Below are 20658 nucleotides of genomic sequence, written 5' to 3'. Positions count from 1 at the left end.
AAGGATGGCCGAGCAGATGACGGAGGGGTCCGGAGCACACCTAAGGTGCGACCGCCATCTTGACGCTCGTAGCCACACCAGAAAAAAAACTTCTTTTAAGACCCGGCAGTAGTCCCACGGACCACTGCCTCTCTTAAAAAATTCAACTGAAACGTTTAATATTTGTGTTCAAAATGCATCCCGTAAAACGGGCTACATTTCAAAAACAAAAGTTGCTTTATTTAAAAAGCAAACACAGACATGCGGGTGTGCTGTCTCCAGCAGGCCACCATTCCTGTGTTATTGCCCATTCCCGATTAGGTCGCAAACTGCGACCAGCTTCATGAACATTGATGAGCCAGGTCATTTGCAACCCCATTGGGAATCGCAAAATATGTCTGAGACACATTAGTACGTTTCCTTTTGCGAGTCGCAATATTTGCAAATTGCGAGTCGCAAAAGGAAATGGTCGCACATGTGGTTCCTGATGTGGAAATTACACACAGCCCATAATTTATCAAAATTAAATTAGCAGATTCATTTTTTTATTTCGACCGTTTCTAGCAGATTTATTCTGTGAAACTTCTTGGAAGGAGCAAGGAGTGAATATTTTAAGTTTCTACAAAGTGTGCATCACAACAGTCCAAGACATATTCTACTGACTCGTACAGCAATGCTACTGCTCAGTTACACAGAGCTTACAGATTCATAGAGGAGACAGAATAGGCTAATGTTATGTGCTCCTTTCCTGCACATCCCAGGGTGTTAGAGCGAGCCAAGCAGGCTCTGCATTGTATGGAGACTTCTGCAGTTATTCACCAAATAGTTAGTGCCTATGACATTGACCTGAACAGTTACAATAACCTGAAATCCTTTTGAAACCTTCCTCCATTTCAAAGCAGTTTGGTGTAGCTCAGCACCTCGCATCAACTTCCTACCTGTTTCGTAACTGGAGATTCTGTGCTTTCCATACATGCACAATCAGTTGGAATGTATGCTAGACAACAGTTTGAGGTCACTGTTTTTTGATTTTCATCAAGTTACCTATCACCCCTCTTTTGAAGACCTGACTAGCTTCTGCTGTAGTAGGGATACATCTCTTGGTCCTGCCGAGATTCTGCCAAATGTGTTTTGGCTTGGAATTTAAGTCCTGATTGTGCGTAGCCAGTCCTCTCCTCTCACCCCTTCTGGTTATATTCAGTTTTTTCAACCATGAGTTGCATAAGTGTGAAATCCATGCAGATTGTGGCTCTGCATTAAGAAGAAAATGGCTTTTCTTTTTTTGTCTGGTAAATTTAATTCCATGGAATAAGCAGATGGGCTGCCACCTTCTTGCCCGTAGACATACATTGAGTTCATCTCCTTCGTTAGTGACATCCTCGATCCAGCTTCACCTGGATCAGAGCAAACAAACACTTCCAGTATATGGACGAAAATTGAATTGAGGTAATCATGAGTCATCTGTGATGTTACAGAACCATGCGCTTGGATCTCACTTCTAAACAAATAAAGATAGGAAAGACATCCTGTGAAACTCTTTGAGCATCTTGATGCTTATCTTTAGGATAACATGTTTGTCTACTTATAATCCTACAAGTGAGTTGCTAAGTTCTATTCCCGTGCTTTTCTAATTAGCACATAATTTTATTTTGTTCCATTGTATTTGTATAGTGTTTACATCTAAGCACAGTACAGAAGATAATCAGACAAGCGTCGGTGACTGTACTTAAATAAATAAGCATGACAGGTGCAAAAACGGCGATTGAGCTACAGGGGTGTGAGTAAAAAGTGACAACAAATGGCTCATGTAGGAGATAATGGATGTGAAAGGTACAAAGATAGAGAGGAGTGTACAGAAAGAGTGAGGGAGTTCCACAGTTTTGGAGTGAGAAGGGCCAAATGTTTGAATCTGGAGGATGTACACAGAGGAGTGTGAGTGTAGTGGTGGGGGGGGGGGGAGAACGTCTGAAGCCGGAAGGATGAGCTCCAAAAGCGATTGTATTTAGATCTGTATAAGGGAATTATGATCTGAGAGGGCAGACCATCACTTGAAATACTGTATGCAAGACACAGAATTTAAGATGGAAAGGAAGACCGCAAAGAAATGAGATGGGGAGAAAGAGTAGTGGATGTAAAGTTTGAACTAAGTACATATTACAAGGTTAAAGACTGTTTTTAGAGAATTCAATGAGATAGCAGGAACAAAAATGAAAATTATAAAACAATATTAAAAACAAGAGAGAACAAGAGTGAGGATGACATTTTAGCTGCATTGAATGTTAAGAATTGGTAAATGTTGTAAAGATTTTATAGCTGAAATGGATAATATGCAGAGGACAAAAATGAAGATTACTCCAATATTTCAGGGAAGGAGGGAAAGAAAGAAATGTGTTAGAGGGAAAAAGATCGACGAAGGGTCGTCTGAGGAATGAGGGCCGGTTGCAAGAAAAATAGCTCTTTTTTTTTTGGTGGCTGTTTCCTGTACAACTTTTAGTACCAACAAGCTATACTTTCTTCTTCCCTGAAAAGTCTGGTATACACTGCTGCATGATGAAATACAAAGATGAGTTCTATTCAGCATTTACGATTTTGATTTTATCTTTCTTTCCGTGCATCATCTTTTTTGATTTTAGATAACTGTTTTATTTTCAGGCATACGATTAAAAACATTTCTAGCTTTCTCATCAATAATTTTAAATTCTATTAAGGACATCGAGGCGGGGATTATGCTACTCTTTCTTTACTAGAGAAAATACAGCAGCAAATCAAAACATTATAAAAGGAAAAACATTTCCCATGCACCCCAGTAGTCCACTCTCTCCACCAATCACTGGGGTCGAGCATAGTATATAAGCCAATGTCAAAATAAATACTCCTCTTTCTTTGTCAATGACCCTCAAAAGTAATTTCCAAAAGTCTTTGTCAACTTGAACTCCAAACCTTGAACCCTCAAAGCAACAGAATTTGTACGTCGAACACGGCAACCATATGCACTGCGAAGGGAACTGTTCTCCGATAAACACCAGTACTGGAATACAAAGCATCAATCCTCTCAGGTCGCCTTAGTATCTTCTCCTGAAACGAAAAAGAAGAGCAGTAGCATAGCATCTACCAGTTCTGTAAACAACATCCTCCGGGGCGGTAAAACCTATAATTCCAATCCTAACTAGAATAACATTAGACATTACATAATCAACTACAATCCCTGGGCGGGATAATCCTAGCCTCAGTGTCCCTAATAGAATTGTAAATTCCTGAAGCAATAGCTATAATTATTTTAGTCTATGTCAGGAACGGAGGCTTCAGCTTATGCTAGTTTAAAGTTGTTCTATAACAACATCCACAACTGGTTTGTGATAAAACACTTTAAAAGTTGAATCAGAAGACCAGTCCGCCGCGGCCATAATGTCCTCAAGTTGAGAACCAGTGGAAAATGCTTTGGAAGCCATGGCTCCCCTCACCAAAAGTGCTCCAAAATGAGACACATCAATTCCCGTTTCGGCAAGAATCCACCTAAACCCACTGGGCCAAAGTAGCTGAAGAAATAAGTAACTATCCTGCTTGGTCAGTTCACAAGCATGTTCCCCATAACAGTTCATATATTTGACTACACATAGTTTTTGTTGATGAGGAAAGGCAGCTTAAGCAATACATCCCCGGTAGCTCTGTTAAGAGCTTGGGGGTCCTGATTAGCAGTGACTTATCCATGAAGACCCAGACCAGCTCAGTGGTCTCCTCTTGTTTTTACCACCTTCGAAGAATCCGTAAGATCAGTAGATTCTTGACCACTGAGGCCTTGACTCTGGTCGTCTTAGCATTGGTACTCTCGCGTATTGACTACGCTAACTCATTATATGCCGGCATACCAATTGCATCGCTTACAGTTGGTGCAAAATCAGTCGGAAAGGCTGATTGCCCGTCAGCCTATACGACATCATGTCAAACCCCTGATGAAGAGTCTACACTGGCTCCCGGTGGCCAAACACTGTGCTTTTAAGTTAGGATGTACCATCTTTAAAGCCTTAGCCGGGAATGGCCCAGACTTCATTTCCTCGAGGATCCAGCACTATACTCCTCGGAATTTACGCTCCTCCAAATCAAATCTCTTGATTCCCCCCTCGTTTAAATGCAAAAAACATGGAGGGCTCAGATTTGCGGTCCTGGCTCCGCAATTTTGGAACTCACTCCCTATGGAAGTGAGGTTGGCAACCACTTATGAGCAGTTCAGGAAATTGCTAAAGACTTTTTTATTTTCTCAGTCATATCAGTAAGCATTTTGTGCTGTAAATGCCGCTTTCTCCGTTGACCTCCGCGCCATGAAACCGCCTGGTGTACGTGCGCTTTATAAGCACTTTTAACACAACATAACATGTAAGGTTGCCTGTGTCACCCCCCTTTTGGTTACGAGGGACTGAACCTTGTTGTCTATGAAAGATTTCTTGGTTTGGGAAAAATGGAGCGGGAACGTAAGACTCCCCTGATGAGGGGTGGAGTAGAAATTTAGCTGAAACCCCTGTACCGTCTGCAATACCCGTGGGTCCAGAGAAATCGTCAACCAATTGTGATAAATCAACTGAATCTGTCCCCCCCCCCCCTCCATAACCTCTGATTGAGGAAGGAAGCTGCCCTGCGTAAGAGGAATAAGCGGTGTTGTCTCCGCCACTGTAACACCCATAATGGACTTGACCTCATCTGCCTTGATTGCGTGTGAGGTAAAAGTTGGAGTAGAGTTGATGGGCTCCTCCGCCTCTGGGCGCGTATCCACGTGTGGCCTGTTGAAAGCTACGGCCTGCCGCTCGGCCATGATAGCGTCTGGCCCTAACAAAAAGGCCCATGTTAAAGACCTTCTTTAACAATGTTTGTGCCTTGTCTAATGCCAAAAAGGTTGAACCATACTTTCCCAAATCGTTTACTAACTTGTCACAAGATGATAACAAGTTTGGTGGACAATGCACAGTTGGCATTCCCCAAAAGACAAAAGGCCCTCTGTGCCCACTCCAGGACCTCGCCAGGATCCAATTGGGACTTCTTGTCCTTAGCCTGAACTGCCAGATCAGGTAGTGAGGGGGGCAGAGATAATAAGCAGTTTGTCCTGATAGCTCCACCAGGATCTTCACAGACCCTTCTTGGTGTCTTTGAAGATTTTCTTTATAGACGTGGCCATGTTTGGGTCGAGCTCCGGTGTATTCGCCACTTTACCCAGCAGAGACTTGTGCGGGCACTCTTAGCGCAACGTATTGCGTGCCTACCGCTCAAAGCCCTGACGCAAGTTGTCTTGTACATAGTGTGCCACCTCCATAAACGGGGCGATACCAAAGGGGATGATGGACGGAGCGTTTGAGCAAATCAAACACTCACCCACAGTCAACTGATCTGGGTTTAATCCATCATCATTCTTTAGCTCACTCCACCACCCCAGTTCAGACATGGCCATATGCAAATCAGTCTGACCCTGTGCCTCATGGGAACAGTCCAGCCCGAACTCCCAAGCCATGTCTTCCCTGGACCGGAAACAAGCATCCTGGGACTGGTTTCGGGTATCTTGAATCCAGTGGCAAAGTGAGCAAGGGACCCACGTCTGGGCATACCCTGCCAACTTAGGGCGAACAAAGCGATACCAAAACAGGACCCATTCCATGGAACGAGGGTGGAGAATCCCTCTGAGATCAAACAGATTCTTGTTGGGAGGTGTATCATGTCTCACATGCCGCACTTTGCACTTTCATTTGGCGGCCAGTTCAAAATCCTCCTGAGCAGTCTCCTTATCGGAATCTGAGAACAAAGTGGAAGGTTCTGCCATTAAGGTGATGCTCCTAGTGAAACCAGATGGTTCAAAGCAATCAATACTTCCATATTCGTGGTCTCGCAGGACCCATTGCGCCAACTTTGAAAGGACCTCAGCCGAGGAGCCTTTTGAAGAAGTGCTATGGGCAAAGCATGCCTCAAGCAATGCCATATCCTGTTTCACAGGACCCCCTGCTGTACCCATCAACTCACGTCGACCATAAAGTGCCAGGGGTTGGGTAAATAGTTGCAAAGCCTTCATTATGGCCCGGTTCGACAAGCTTTACACTTGTTTCAGGTACCTCTATCAAACGCTCCTCCATATCCTGCTCATAAGAGACTTCTTCGTATTACAGATAGTCCTCACCCTCATGAACATAGTATGCCATTATAACCTGGTATTTAGAGTCTGAAGAAGTTCCAGGGGCAAAGACAGGCCTTACTGGGTGCAAAGAAAGTTCAGAGAACCAGTGATCAGGGCAAACACTAGCCCTAATATGTTGCCAATATAATATGTGGAGGGAGGCACCCAGCTCTCCTGAGGTAAGGCCTTATTCTCGCTTTTTTCGCTCAGTCGGGCATTCACCAGGACTTGTGAGGCTAAGATTCCTTTGTTATATGCAGCGTAGCTAACCGATTAGCAATTTTTCCGATTTTTGGCTTCACATGGGCAAGCATTATCAACGAAAGGGGACTGGGCTCAAAGCAATGTATGCGCTCCATGGCAATCAACCGAAACTGGTGGCACAGCCCCAGAGTATGTAAAACGCGGTTCAAGTGAAGCCACAAGCCCGACTAAAGCATGAATAGTATGAAAAGAGGTAACATGCAAGTATAGATGAAAATAAATGACTTAGGCAGAACTTTGCCGCCATCTCGGAAGATGACCTCCTCAAATGCATCCTCGATACCAAACCCTCCAACCATTCTTCTGACCCCATACCTAGTGTCATCGCCATTGATTTCTATACCAATACTCTCTCTTATTGGACCAGGCTAGTTAATCTCTTCCTCAGTCAAGGATCCCTCCCAGCTGTCCTCAAAATAGGACAGGTTACCCCCCTTCTAAAAAAAAAAAACCTTCGCAGATGCGAACAACCTCAATAACTTCCGCCCCATCACAAATCTCTCTTTTCTTTCAAAGATCACAGAAAAATGTGTTGCAAAACAACTTTCCCAACACATTATGGACAATAATCTCCTTGACGTGTTCCAGTCTGGCTTTATTCAAAATTGCAGCACTGAAACAGCCCTGCTGCGAGTGATCGATGATGCACTGTATATACTCGACTCGGGGGAATCGTGCCTTCTGATTCTTCTTGACCTATCTGCAGCCTTTGACACTGTTAATCACAACACCCTCCTTAACACTCTTCAACAGAGAATGGGTGTTTAAGGCACAGTGCTTAAATGGTTTGCCTCATTCCTCTCGGACAGATCCCAAATGATCAAGATTGCGAACAGTCTCTCGTCTCCGCTGGTGATTGGTCAAGGTGTCCCTCCAGGTTCCATCCTTGCACCCACTCTGTTTAATCTGTATCTGGAACCATTAGGGAACCTCCTAAGCAAATCTGGAATCCTCTACCATCTCTATGCAGATGACACCCAAATCTACCTCAAGGTGTCTTCCTCTCAAGATCTCTCTACTCCTTTCTACTCTCAACTCTATTCACAACTGGATGTTAATTCACCAACTCCTTCTCAATCCCTCCAAAACTGAATTCCTCCGCCTATCTACCTCTCTCTCCCCGCCTCCTGTTCAATCCTGGATGGATCAGCTGAATTTACTCAACAGTAAACTCATCATTGTTGACTGCGCTAAATCCCTAGGTGTCATACTTGACAAAAGACTCAACCTAATCTCACACATCAACTCCATTGCCAAGAATGCACTTTTATCAGCTGCGCCTTCTGTGGGGGATTCGTCGGTTCTTCCCGGAGAAGGACCTAAAAACCTTGGTCCAATCGCTAGTTCTCTCTAGACTGGATTATTGTAATTCTCTTCTGACTGGCCTTCCCAAATCTCACCTCTTCCCCCTTAAATCCGTCCTCCATTCAGCAGCTCGCTTCATTTCAGGGTCTAAACGAAGTGACCACATCACTCCTATCCTGTCTTCTCTCCGATGGCTTCCCATCGAGGCTAGAGCTATTTACAAAATGGCTTACATCACCCACAAAGCCTTTGCACTCTTCCTCCACTCGCTATCTGGCGAATAAACTGAAATTGTCCGGAGGCCTGAGACCTTCTCGGAATGCGGACAAGTTCCTGCTTGAGCCCCCCTCCTTCAAAAAGGAAAAATTGATGGCTCAATCGTTCTCAGGTAATGCGGTAAGAATCTGGAACTCGCTTCCTTCTTTGCTCTGTTCCACCACCTCCATCCGGATCTTCAAAGCGGACCTCAAATCTCTTCTATTCCAAAGACACTTTCAGAACCAATTCCTTCATTCTCAGACCCCGCCAGGAAGTTCGTTAGTCATTGTAAATTTATTATATTTATTTATTTTGTGTACATTCCTTGCTTGCTGTGTTTGATATTGTGTTCCTCTTGCCTGCTGTGTTTGATTCTGTGTCCTGCTGTTTTTGTACGTTCTATTTTGTAACATTTCTCTCATGTAACGTAACTGGTTCTATTGTACAGCGCTCTGACACCTTCGGGTAAAGTCTGCGCTTTATAAAAATGCATAAATAAAAAAATAAATACATTGGCTTATATACTATGCATAACTTCCGTGATTCGTGGAGAGAGTGGACTAGTGGGGTTCATGGGAAATGTAGTTTTTCCTTTTATAATGTTTTGACTGGCTGCTGTATGTATTTTGTCTAGTTAAGAAAGAGAAGCATAATCTGAAGCCTCCTTTCCTGACATAGAATTTTGTTTACACTGAAACAGTCACTGCTGTTTAATTTAATTTTCTAAAGGTATTTGTGGTCCCAGAATAATCGAGGGATTTCATCTGCTTGCAAACCTGTGCAAATATTGATTTAGCTTGGTCATGCTAGATAGCACTGAACAGCATCCCCTGTAAACTCATTGCGAGTTTCACCTGATTGCAGCTCATCCAGATTGGAGGAGGCTGCTTGAGGGTTCTGAGTGTCAAAGTGATTATTTCCAGTCCTCTGTTGTATATGGTAAATATGATTTTCCCAGGTAGACCAAAACATTGCATAATAAGAGTCCTCCACTAGCTTTAGACCACTTTTGAAACATTATGGAAAGGGACTGAGGTCTATTGCTGAGCTGGCCCTAGCCTACAAAGAGAACTTCCCCCTGGGATCCTTACTGAGGGGAAAAGTTTCAGGAACCCTCAATCCACCCCACGCAGCAAGTAGCAATGCAGGCGCATCAGACCATTTTGTTGCATGCAGATGAGTAATTTGCTGCTGCAGACTAACGCAGTCCAGGACGCTGCGTGTTATCCTGAAGTACCGGAATATTTATATGGCCTAACGGTAGGGTGTCCTGGCAGATTTTAGGAAATTTAGCTTCTGTCCTGGTTTTTAGAGAGGGTCGACTGAAAACGGAAGGAGGTGCTTTTTTATGTTTTACAAAGCAGGGGTAGTTATCAGTTGTTTCAAGAGAGCAATTTAATTTACAGGCAAGAGACTGGGTTTAAAAAAAATTGCATTTTATATATGTTTAACAGCCTGTTATGCAATTCTGTGCTGAGGAGCACTGCCATTATTCTGTCCCCTCGCTTTAAGTAAAATTGTAGTCCTTCTATTTTCGTGAAGTGTCCCGGTTTTTGGCTCTAAAATTCTGGTCACCCTACCTAACGGCTAGAGTGGTCGACCTCGTAGCTGGGGAACCAGGTTTGAGTCCCGGAATGGACGCTCAACATCCTGTGATTCTGGGCAAATCACTTAATCTCCCCGTGTCTAACAAAATAAATGTGTCTGTTTGTAACGCAACTGGTACTCGTGTGAAGCGCTCTGATACCTTTTGGGTCGAGTTCGCGCTATATAAAACTCCCCAAATAAATAAATGTTTAAAATTGGTTTCATTTAGAAAACGTATGTGGTTCCAGCCAGTACAGATGGGATCGTTTGCAGTCAAATTTAGTTTGGTCTTGTTTTCATTTAAATAAAAACCTAAAAACGTATTGGGAGCATGTGGGTAGAGAGAGCGCAATTCCCTGGGACATTTCTGCAGGTGGGTAAGCAGGTTTTCTGTCTTTGCTGGACGCACTGTGGGTCTTGTTTTGAAACATTTTTATGGTGCTTTTAGGACAGAACCCAGTCTTTCTTATTACAATGGTTCGGGTCAGAATACCCAAATTCCCTTTTAATTGTCCTCAGATGCCTGAATTATTAACGATTCCAACCGTTTTGAAAGCAAAAGGATTTTGGTTTTGCTAAAGCTCCTTTCTGTATTACAAAATTAGTCATTAAAGTATACTGTTTGATATTTTTGTCTGGGCTTATTTTACCAGAAAACATATAACATGGCCGAGTCTGTGACAGAAACCTTCTTTGGAAAGCTAAGACATTTAGCCACAACCCTTGAAAAAGAGACCAAACAGTTGGAACGTGAATTTAACCAAGAAGACTCTGGTGAGTGTTTTTATTTTTATGTGTATATGCAGAACACCAACTCAGTTCTTCATGGTCACAGATTCCAGTTAACATTAAAGCTCCTTTGATATGTTGGACTTCCCCCACCTGTCCTAAGCAGAATTCTCTAATCTTACTTTGGAGGGTCATGTTACTATTGTAGCGTATACGTTTTGAGCCTTTATAACGCCATACATCAAGTATATTCTCCCCAGAATAACCTCTGCTACCACATTGGTCTCATTAGGTCCTCCGATGGATCTTGTTTTGTGCTGAAAGGGACTAGGATGTTTAGGGGATGAACTATTATCAAATGAGAACTGGGTATAAGATTATAGTTAGTATTTATTCATTATCAAACAGATGTTGCCTAAGCAGTATCTATTAATCTACTGCATTTGAAACAGATAACATGACCACACCAATGAATGACACAGAATCAGCAGAATAATCAACACAGGCTTAGTATCTTTATTGCATTTAAAGATTTTTTTCATGCCAATTTAAAATAAGACTATTAGATATTTTAATAAGCATTAAGAATGCCGTATGAATCAAAATTGGAAAAAATGTGTTCCTCAGCCGAGGGAGATTAGGTTTTAAGAAATGAGTCCATAAAGGCAATATGACCCTCATACAAACTATAGATAAAGTTCAGGAATCGCCAATTGACCAGTCCCAGTTCATGAGCAGGATTGTCTGACCCTGTCCGCACTGCAGCGTAAATTCCACTGCCGTTGTTGGAAACCTTCCAGCCAGAAAGGTTCCTCTTATGCAAGCATACCAGCAGGCAGCAAACGCAGTAATACGTCTCAGTTCGTGTTAGTTTCTGGAAGTCCAATTCGTCAGTCTCTGTACCACAAGGTGGGTTGAGAAGGTGGACAAGATAGGGGGCCGTTCCTTTTCACAACTGGATAATTATACTCCATCGATTTATGGTTACACCCCTTGACATCACCGAATTTGTCGAACCAGTTTGTCCCATTTGTCAGTTGCAATAGAATGAGATGATGTAATAGGTAAAAGTATACATATTCAGAAGATGAAGTCATCCATTACTTTGCATTTTCCATAAGACCACGGTCTTTAATCATCATGATTGGTTATGACATCTAGGAAATAGGCAAGTCCATGCTCTCATCCTTTGTCCTTTCCCAAGCATGTACTCTAGGGAGTAACAATTTTGTTGCAAGTCCATTCAAGTAAGCTACAAACGTGAAAGGAATCATTGACTGTTAGAGCACAAGTAGAAACTTTACACAAAATGTTCTCATAGGCTTTTAGACTATCCAGTTCATTAGTTCATTCTAGGAAGGAAAAGTTTAGGCCTTTATGAAATGCAGCCTGCACACGCAAAAGTTTATGCTAAAATATGAATTCACATTATCGAAATACAATCCATTAGTTCTTCATTTAGGTCAATTAATAATTGCATCTGCATAATGTAAGTATGAAATTCCCATATAAAGAAATCTATAACACATTATAATCAAATTGCATGCTAATCTTTCAATACCCTTCTCCTGTTACAGGCTTATCGCACCATTCAGTATTTGGAAGCATAGCTAAAGTAAACCTTTACAAAACACATTTTTAGCAATTGTTTTTCTTCTCAATGTCAGTGCTCACATTACACATTCTCTTAACACCTAAAACAACTGTATTCATACACGTATAAGGAATTTCTATGTTATTGTTTTGTCTGTCATATTCATCTATGCACAAAGGAAACGTATACCAATAGCTTTATTAAACTTCTCATTAGTTCATCTGTGGTTAAGTGTCATCACAAATCTACGTCCAACATTCTGCATGCTTTTACGATGCAGTATCTGAATCAAACTTCTTACAGTGAATGTTCTTCAACATGATTATTCAACATACATTTGTCATATCCGTAAGTTGTCACGATCTTTACAGGGAGAACAATAAGATCCAGGCTCTATCATTACCAAAGTCTCTTCCTTCTCTACACCTGTTTGCAGGTTGAAAAACATAGTTTGCTAGTCTGAACAATAAAGGTCGCTGGTACATACAAGTTACATTTGTATCTTTAGGATACAATAGGAACCCTGCCGACTCTGCCATTTAACTGAAGCATTTCATGCTATACAGATAGCTTTAAATGATAAGTGCTGGACTCAACACTGCTGTTTCTCTCCTCCAACATCTTCCGTCTCGCATCCTTACCCCTTCTCAAGCATTTTGACTGTTGTGCCCATTGAAAGCACCAAGCCAGACCATCTTTATCTTAAACCAATATTAGCTCTCTGGCAGACCAGGAAACCTCTTTGCACTGGTGAGTTCTGTACAGAATAGTGATGCTGTGCCTTTTATAACTCATCCATCTGTTGGCCCTGCTATATCGGTGTTACCAAGTTCTCAATTATATTAGCTTTCTCTCCTCTCTCTTCTCTCACTACAGGTCCAACCATGCCTGTGTATGTTGCACTTCTTTCCACTTATCCACTTTGTTAAGGTTTCCACAGCAGTGGCGCATGACTGGTCTATTGGCAACCAGGAAGCGTACAGTGTCAAAAAACTCTCCTTTTGTCACCCTAGAAGAGGCATTTCTATAGCCTCAGCAGCATTCATTGAAGAGAGACTGAGTGGTGGCAGCCTGCGATAGTGGTGGTCTTGCCTTATTTCACTTCTTTGTTATTCTGCTGTTCGGTGTTATCATTTGCACGCTTATTCGGATGCCACATGAATCTGCCACAATTAGCGACCCATTCCAACCGGTAACTGATTTTCCATAGGCTGATTTGTATGTTCTTTCTTTGTTTTAGTTTCGTTTTTCTACCTGGCTCGGACACCATACGGTGAAGATAAGCTGCTGAATTAATTGCTGCAGCCCGCTCATTGCTCAAGTCACATTTCATATTTCATTTTTGTCTACAACACCTGGAGGTGACCAACACATTTTTAGTGCAGCCCGCCAAAGTAGCAGAGGGCTCCCTTACAGTCCAGACCAGAGTCTGACAGGCCCACGTAACTGACATCTCACCTGAGGTCACCTGTTCCAACCCAATAACTTTTTGCATTCGTCCACTTGATGAGTCGCCGCATGTACACCAAGAACAGCAATGACCTTGTCATCCCTAAAGATATAATCCATTCTAGTGGCTTAGCTGTTTTTCGGGTACATTATTTTGACCTGCCATCACTTTTACTTCATTACTGCGACACCTACCGTTAATCAACTTTTATCACTGAGGCATATCATTACTTCTCATTGGATCTGGATCTTGAGCTGTAAGGTAAATAAATAGCCTAAAATTGCTGATAAGTTGAGGGATGATTATATTGGCTAAGGCGTTCTCAACCTGTATACATCTTGTTCTTCCCTTGATCATAAGTTATTCATCTTGGTCGTAGACCCAGTTTGCTGTTAACAAAATTCATATTAGGGGTAGGGAAACCAGTGAGTAGGAGTCAATATTGTGTGCCCAGGTGTCAGGTGTTAGGTGTTTAGGAAAGAAAGCAGCACACGAGGGAGAGAGCTAGAAAACCCATGAGATGTAGGGACAAAGTGGTGAGAAAGATTGAGCCTGTCTTACAAGACATTATTACTTGTGTGTACTACGAGTGTGTGTTCATGTGTAATTTGATTTTGAGGTGCAGGTATAATCTCATGATTTGTGTGTACTCTTATCATGCAGTTTGTTTTGATATATTTTTTTTTTTTGGAAGGCCTAGTTAAGAGCATAACTGTACTGTACCTCGGACCTAAAAGCCATCTGAGGAGTTACCTTAGTTTTATATGCCTTTTTTATTGAGAGTAGTAGATTATCCCCTATATTCTCCGTCAAATCGACATATTGACTGGATGGAAAGACAAATACCACATTGCAGTTTCAGCATACATAAGGATCAGTTTGGAGCAGAACAAAAAGTAGCTATGGCTTTCTACCTCTTCAATCTTTCGCTTTGTTGTAAAAAGCTGAAATTGTCTAGATAACCACAGAAATCGAATTTACGCACATACATTTACCGCTGGAAAGCTCTTGTTGTCACTGCAGTATTTATCAACAAAATAAAAAATGCAAAACAAAACGAGCGTTGGCAGAGGCAGTATGTCTCACCTTTGGGACCTACTGGCTTTGCCAATGCTGTGCAACATCAGTAAAAAGCAATATGTTTTTTTCAATATTGTGTAGCATTGGCAAAAAAAAGCACAATGAAGTGGCTATTGTTGACGGCTGCATCATTCCCTAGGCACACGCATTCATGATGATGTATGCATGTGTGATGAGCTACGCATGCATGTCGCCATGCATGTGCACGCCTACAGAATGGCTCAAGTACATTATTTACTGGGACCACTCAAAGGGTACCTTCTTTCAATCCAATTTGGCAAAAAGTAAATGTTCTGTATCAAACTCCAAGGGAGCTTAATCATGACAGCAGGTAAGTGTTTCTTCTGAAATCAAGTCTATGCGACAAACCAGTATCCCTATGAGTAGGTAGTTGTGTATCCTTTTCTGTCAGAGACCTCTTGAAACGCCTAGTATTCTACTGCAAGCCGGGTCAAAGGTTCTGGTTTAGGGGCTGCTCAAGTCCAGAGTGATTGACGTTTCTGAGTGTTATAGCAATGAGTTTGATAGTAACGAGATCCCAAGGTAACACGATCGAAGGACCAGTCAATAGCAGGATTGCGCAGCTGAAGCCAAAGGGATTTCTAAAATGGCGCCAAAGGTATGTTTGTCAATGAGATCAAAGGTCAAGGTTTCAGTATGCCCTTTATCACATACTAAGGACGGGGGAGTCATTTGGTATACAGTCATCCCAGAAGAGAGCTCCCTGCCATCTACGGCTTCAACAGTCTCTGGTTCACTTTTTCTAACCTGTGGGATATGTAAGGAACTGGCCAAGACTAAATCTAAAGCATATCCTGTGGCCTCAGAATCTACGAGCATGGTTAAAACCTGCCTGTGTTAGGTTGCAATGACAATGGAAACTGGTATCAATAAATGTTGTGGAACCTTATGTGAGGTATTAGCCAGTTAAATGGGGGCCAGTTAAAAAAAAACACACCTGACTAAGTGACCCCCGATGTCAGTTGAACACTCTAACCTTTGTAACTCAGTGTCAGAAGTCAAGGCGCTAGCCTTCCGAATTCCCTTCGGTTTGGCAGAGCATTCTCATGCAAAATGCCCTGCTTTACTGCAATACAAACAGTTTACATTTTTTTCAAAAGATTTTCCTCAGCGTTTATAGGACCGCACAAACCCCAATCTGCATGGGTTCTGTATTGTGCTTATATTTAGACTGTCTCTTTCTGCTCAGACCGCACAGTCTGGGTTCCTCTCGGGGGAGTTCTATTAAACTATGGTCAAGCCTGACAACTAAGTCAAGGTACTTTGAACTGTCTGAGGGTAAATCTTCAATATGCACCAGGGAATCCTTAAAGTCATCCTGTAACCATCTGTAAAAGAGGGAAGTCCTATTTAACTCTGGCCACTGGTTTCCGTAGGTAGGTCACTGAAGGCAGTAATGTACGTAAGGAGGTCCTTACTGTCCCGATAGTTTTAGCAACTCGTTATCACTGGCCTGGACAAAAGTGTACGTAGCAAAAAGACAATGTGTTGCCTCTTTAAACCTTCTAAAATCATGTAAAACCAGAACATTATTTTCAATGAGTGGTTTAGCCTAACTAGCAGCTTGTACCCCTGAAATGGAATATGATCAAAGCTATTCGAGCAGCTCCAGAGGTAAAGGCTCCTGGTTTACAAAGAAATTGCAACTGGCACAGACTCCAGAATGCATCAAAATTGTGACTGTTCCCAACGAATCGTTTGGGCGGGGCAAAGGGCACTGGGACTGGAGCAGTTACTGTGACATGAACAGGATTAGCATTTCCGATAGCGGAGGTGCTTGTTAGATTTCCCATATCACTGAAGTGTGGGGGTTGTAGAACAGGACATGTGCTCTTGGGAACCTCCCTAGTCCCCACTTCAAATGACCATGGTGAGGGTGACATCAGACCCGTTCATCTTTAAGCAACTGAATTTCCTGTCGCAAGGACTGAACTTTTTTCTGTACATCCCCTAAAGCCTTTGCCAAATCTAAAATACCCAGGGTGTCCTTGTTCTGGACCTGGCCCAGGCTCTGCCCATGTATCTGGTCATCCATGTCATCCAAGCGGTGGAAGCATGCGAAGCTTGGTATTCTGTCATGCACTCACCTGCTCCGAACCATGGAGACGACACTGGAGCCAATGCTGGACCTCCTATCCCTCACAGAGCGACGCAAGATCAAGTGACCAAACTCCTAACTCCAAACTCACTCATGGACCCTGTGAGGGAAATGCGGTTGGGATAAAATAAGAAAAGAGACACCTGCGGTATTGGATCTGGTCATCGGCTGTGCGACACTGCGCAACAGGATATGTCATTTCTGAGACATTTTACGTTTACGAGGTAGATGTGCACTGAACTAAAACCTCTGGCTTTGCGATGACGCAGTGCACTGCAGATAAGAAGAGGAGGTAATTACCATCAGTACACTAACAGGTCTCTACATACAATGTTTTCAAAAGAGAGGGGGAGATAAGAGGAATAATCCAGAAGGGCTTGGCTTCCTGTTCAGATATATCTTCAGAAAAAAAGAGCATGTCTGTACTTATTATGCTAGCCCTCCACGGGATGGGGAGAAAACTCTTGGTTTTCTAATATACCCCTCACCTACCAGAGTTGCCCCATGGTGTCATGCTTCATCATAGGTTTCATACCGTTCTGCTGCGAAACGGGGCGTGCTACGAGCTACAGATTACTCTAAATGATGAAGAATATAGGAATCGGAGGAGTTCTGGATAGAGGTTAAAAATACCTGCCTGATGGGTCAAACATACTATTTAATATGTCCTCCGGGTATATGGTTAAACAACAGGGAGAGAGTTAGGAAGTATAGATTATAATGTACCTGCCCTTCTAGTAGTCTACCTGTTTCAAGCCAATCCTCATGACTTTTTTTCAGTGCCAATGATCTAACTCCCCAATTCCACTCCTACAATTGTGTTGGTGCAAAAGGACCACATGCACTCTACATGCTACAGATAAAGTGATTGCACCTACTTGGTTATCACTGCTTGGTAATCTTTAAAATATAATAATGAAAGGGTTAGCCTACCAAGAGTTGGCAGAACAGAGATACAACATGTTAATAATATATTATAGGGAGGAGGAGCCAAGATGGCGACCGGGACGGCAGCGTAGGCTCCCGGCTCCGTGAACCTCCGCATCCCGCACAGATATCCTGCATGAGATCCTTAGCCTGCGCTATATGCCCGTGTTGGTGAATGAGAGCGGCAACCGATCGTGTGACTCCGAAGTTTCTGGCGGCGGTATCGCCGGAGAAATGTCCATTTAAAGTTTGCGGCCTGTGCAACCCTGGAACCGGGACCTCGAGTGGATAACATGGCCGGGCGGCAGTTCAACAACAGCGGCCTTTGGTGACTGGGTGGAGTCGGACTAACCGGAGCGGTGAGAATATCGGCCTACATTTCGCCGTGGTCGTTCCTACCACTAAGCGTAGCGGAACGAGTGCATGCCCGAGGTGGCTAATCCAAGATTCCCCGGTGATTGCCTCAGCCTTCGCCGGTGAGCTGCCCGGCCGCCGCCCGCAACTCGCCCTGATTCTTGCGGACTGCTCCCGGATTTTCGCGGGCGCAGATCCGTGGTGGGGATGATTGCTGCCCGTGACCACACACCGGGTATATTTTTTGCCTGCCCCCGAAACCCTGACTCCAGTGACATGGAACCTGAGGCGCTTGTCCCTGAGTCCTGGTCCCAATCTGGGTTGGATCTACCCAGCGGCCATCTTGACAGGACGAAGTCTACCATCCTGTACACTGGGTCGCAGCATGATTGGAAGTGTGCGACTATGAGGAGCGTAGCGGAGCGAGCGCCGAGAGCTGTGCTGGGGTATGGTGATCTTCTCGAGGCTCTCGGTGCCCTTCATTCCACCTTGGTTCACGGCGCCTGGGTATTGGGGAGTAAGCTTGATGGGGTGGCATCAGCGTCGGAACAGTTGCTGCCTGCCTGTCCCCAGGTACACGGGGACTTCCTACACCGCACACAGGAGGACAGTGTCGTGGCCGCCCCTGTGGATAGTGACCAGCTGGAAACTCCGGACAGTATCTCAATGTGTGATCGGCTGGCTGTGGGTCTGGTCTGTCCCGGGGGTCTTGGACCTGAGTGGGGGGGGGTGGCCTTGTCCCGTGCGCGGCCTCCGGCAACCCAGGCAACATTCCAGCAACGGTCGCCCGCTCTGGCTGATTTCGCCTTCTTTGACCTTGTGTGCAGTGCAGATCCTGGGGCAGCACTGGGAAAGACGACTCTCCATACTGCTGACTGTGTTGGTGATCAGAGACTTCCACCCTACCTGTGTGTGTCGCTTCCTGTTCTTTTTTGGACGCTCCTCTTCTTTGTAGCATTGGACATGGCACTGGGTCGATGGGTATGCATGGGTAGATTCGCAAAGAGTGGCCAAGGATAAGGCTGATCCTCCAGAGGTGGTCATCTAATAGGCGGGCGGGCTCAGGGGTTGCGTGCTCTCACGGCATAACTGTTAGTGTAATAGGCGCATAATGCTCCCCATTCTTCTTTGATTTGGTCGATTCTGTGTTGCTTATTGTTTGCTTTGGGGGGAAACAAATTGTGCGGGAGGGAGAAGCCGGGGGCATGTTTTGAAGGCCCTCCTCCAGTTTATTAATATTCTCTCTACCCCCCCCGTCTGGTGGGGTTCTTTTCTTACTCCTCTTTCTCTGTTTCTTCTATATTTCGGGTCTGGTTCCGGGGCGATAGGCACGCTGCTGGGGGGGGGGGGGCCGTACTCATCTGCAGAGGTGCAGGGTGGGGGGTTGGGGGAGGGGATCCTTTAGTCTTTAACCCCTTTTTTTCCATGGCCTCCTTTTTCTTCTCTTATACTTCTTTGTCTTTCTTTTCTGGGATCAGCATGGTAGAACTCCTTCGTCGTTAATCGCTGCGTTTTCATGTGTGCCACAATTCCCGTGGTGTTTTCTGGGTTTTAGGGCAGGGGACTGCAGGCGCAAATGGCCGTGATTTTCCTCCACATCCTGAACTTTTAGTTTCAGCGCCATTGACTAGATAAATTGCTGTTTATTGTTGACGTTTATTATTCTACCTGCCATTTCTTGCTGCCGGGAAACTGTTTGGCACCTGATCCTTCCATCCTCCCTTATTATAAAATGAAAACCTTTTGTATCCTGGTCTCCTACTTGGGCTGTTCAGTGGCCGAGAGTATACCAGCATGGAGATTCTGCTCCCCGAGGTGCTGCCTGTGATAAATATTGATTTCTGTTACTCTGACTGCTTAGCGGCCGGCCCCGGGGGTTGTAGGCCCATACTTGTTATTGGTTGAAATGTCAATAAAGGTTTTTCAAAAAAAAAAAAATATTTGCTAGATGGAGACTATAGCTGCGAGAGAAGTTGCTAGCACCTGGTGAAGTACACACATGCCATTCTACATGTAATTTGTAACCTGCAATTAAAAAGAATAAAGAAACATGTTTCCCCAAAAAAATAAATAAATAAATAATATATTATAATATATAAAACTAATTTTATATATTCAAAACACCACCTCGTTGTGTCTAATCCTGTGAGCTATTACATGACTATGGTTGAGGTGAGCACATCTAATAAATTAACATTACCTTTGACGTACAACATATAACACAACACACATAAAAATAAACGTTTTACAAAACACTACATACACTCATTAGGCAAATAGTTGCTTCATGGATTCACCGGTGATCAAGGTGAGCTTGTAGTCACACTGCGGGATAAAGAAATCATGCCCATCAAGTCGTGACCATACTATAGGGCTCAATCTGGCAAAGAAATATTTTCTTGTTGTCCAAAATGGCTATGCTGTACTTGCAACTCCAAAGCGTCCCCTCTGCCAATTCCATAAAGACAAAAATTCACCGGGGCCCGAGTGTTACCTGTCTTATCGCCGTGTGTTGGCAAAATACTTAGTGTCAATGAAAACAGTGCGTCCTCGATGCACTTCATATTGTCCCAGAAAAACTAGACCGCTTACTGTCTAAGATGGAAGCCACGAGTGGAACCACTTCCTGGTTTCACTTGTGCTAACGGGTGATGGCTTGGCTGAGTATATGAGAAATTACTCAAACTGAAAAAGAAGATGTATCCCTGTATGGATTAAGCTGCTGTCAGAGAAGATAAAAAGAGATAAAAAAGGTGGGTGGATATCTATATATACCGATGCTCTAGCATCTATGTAGAGTTCTTCTTTTTTCTTTCAGAGAGGTCCAGCCAGGATTTGCAGTGGTCTTCTTTGTTGTAAGTGGG

The 20658-nt window shown here is 43.6% G+C and overlaps 1 protein-coding gene across 3 annotated transcripts in view; it reads left to right on the top strand.

Moving 5' to 3' along the window:
- Window positions 1-20658, top strand: part of SKA3 (spindle and kinetochore associated complex subunit 3) — a 637733-nt gene that overhangs the window by 56553 nt on the left and 560522 nt on the right. For all 3 annotated transcript variants that reach the window (XM_085621582.1, XM_085621581.1, XM_085621580.1), the window contains exon 2: window positions 10195-10315. In XM_085621582.1, the coding sequence (XP_085477708.1) occupies window positions 10207-10315 (109 nt within the window). In that variant the 5' untranslated portion in view covers window positions 10195-10206. The remainder of the gene's footprint in view (window positions 1-10194; window positions 10316-20658) is intronic.

Source organism: Triturus cristatus, chromosome 8, assembly GCF_964204655.1.
Source record: "Triturus cristatus chromosome 8, aTriCri1.1, whole genome shotgun sequence".
NCBI classification, from domain to species: domain Eukaryota; kingdom Metazoa; phylum Chordata; class Amphibia; order Caudata; family Salamandridae; genus Triturus; species Triturus cristatus.
The sequence above is the reverse complement of the archived record's forward strand: the minus strand, read 5'-3'. Positions and strand labels throughout refer to the sequence as shown.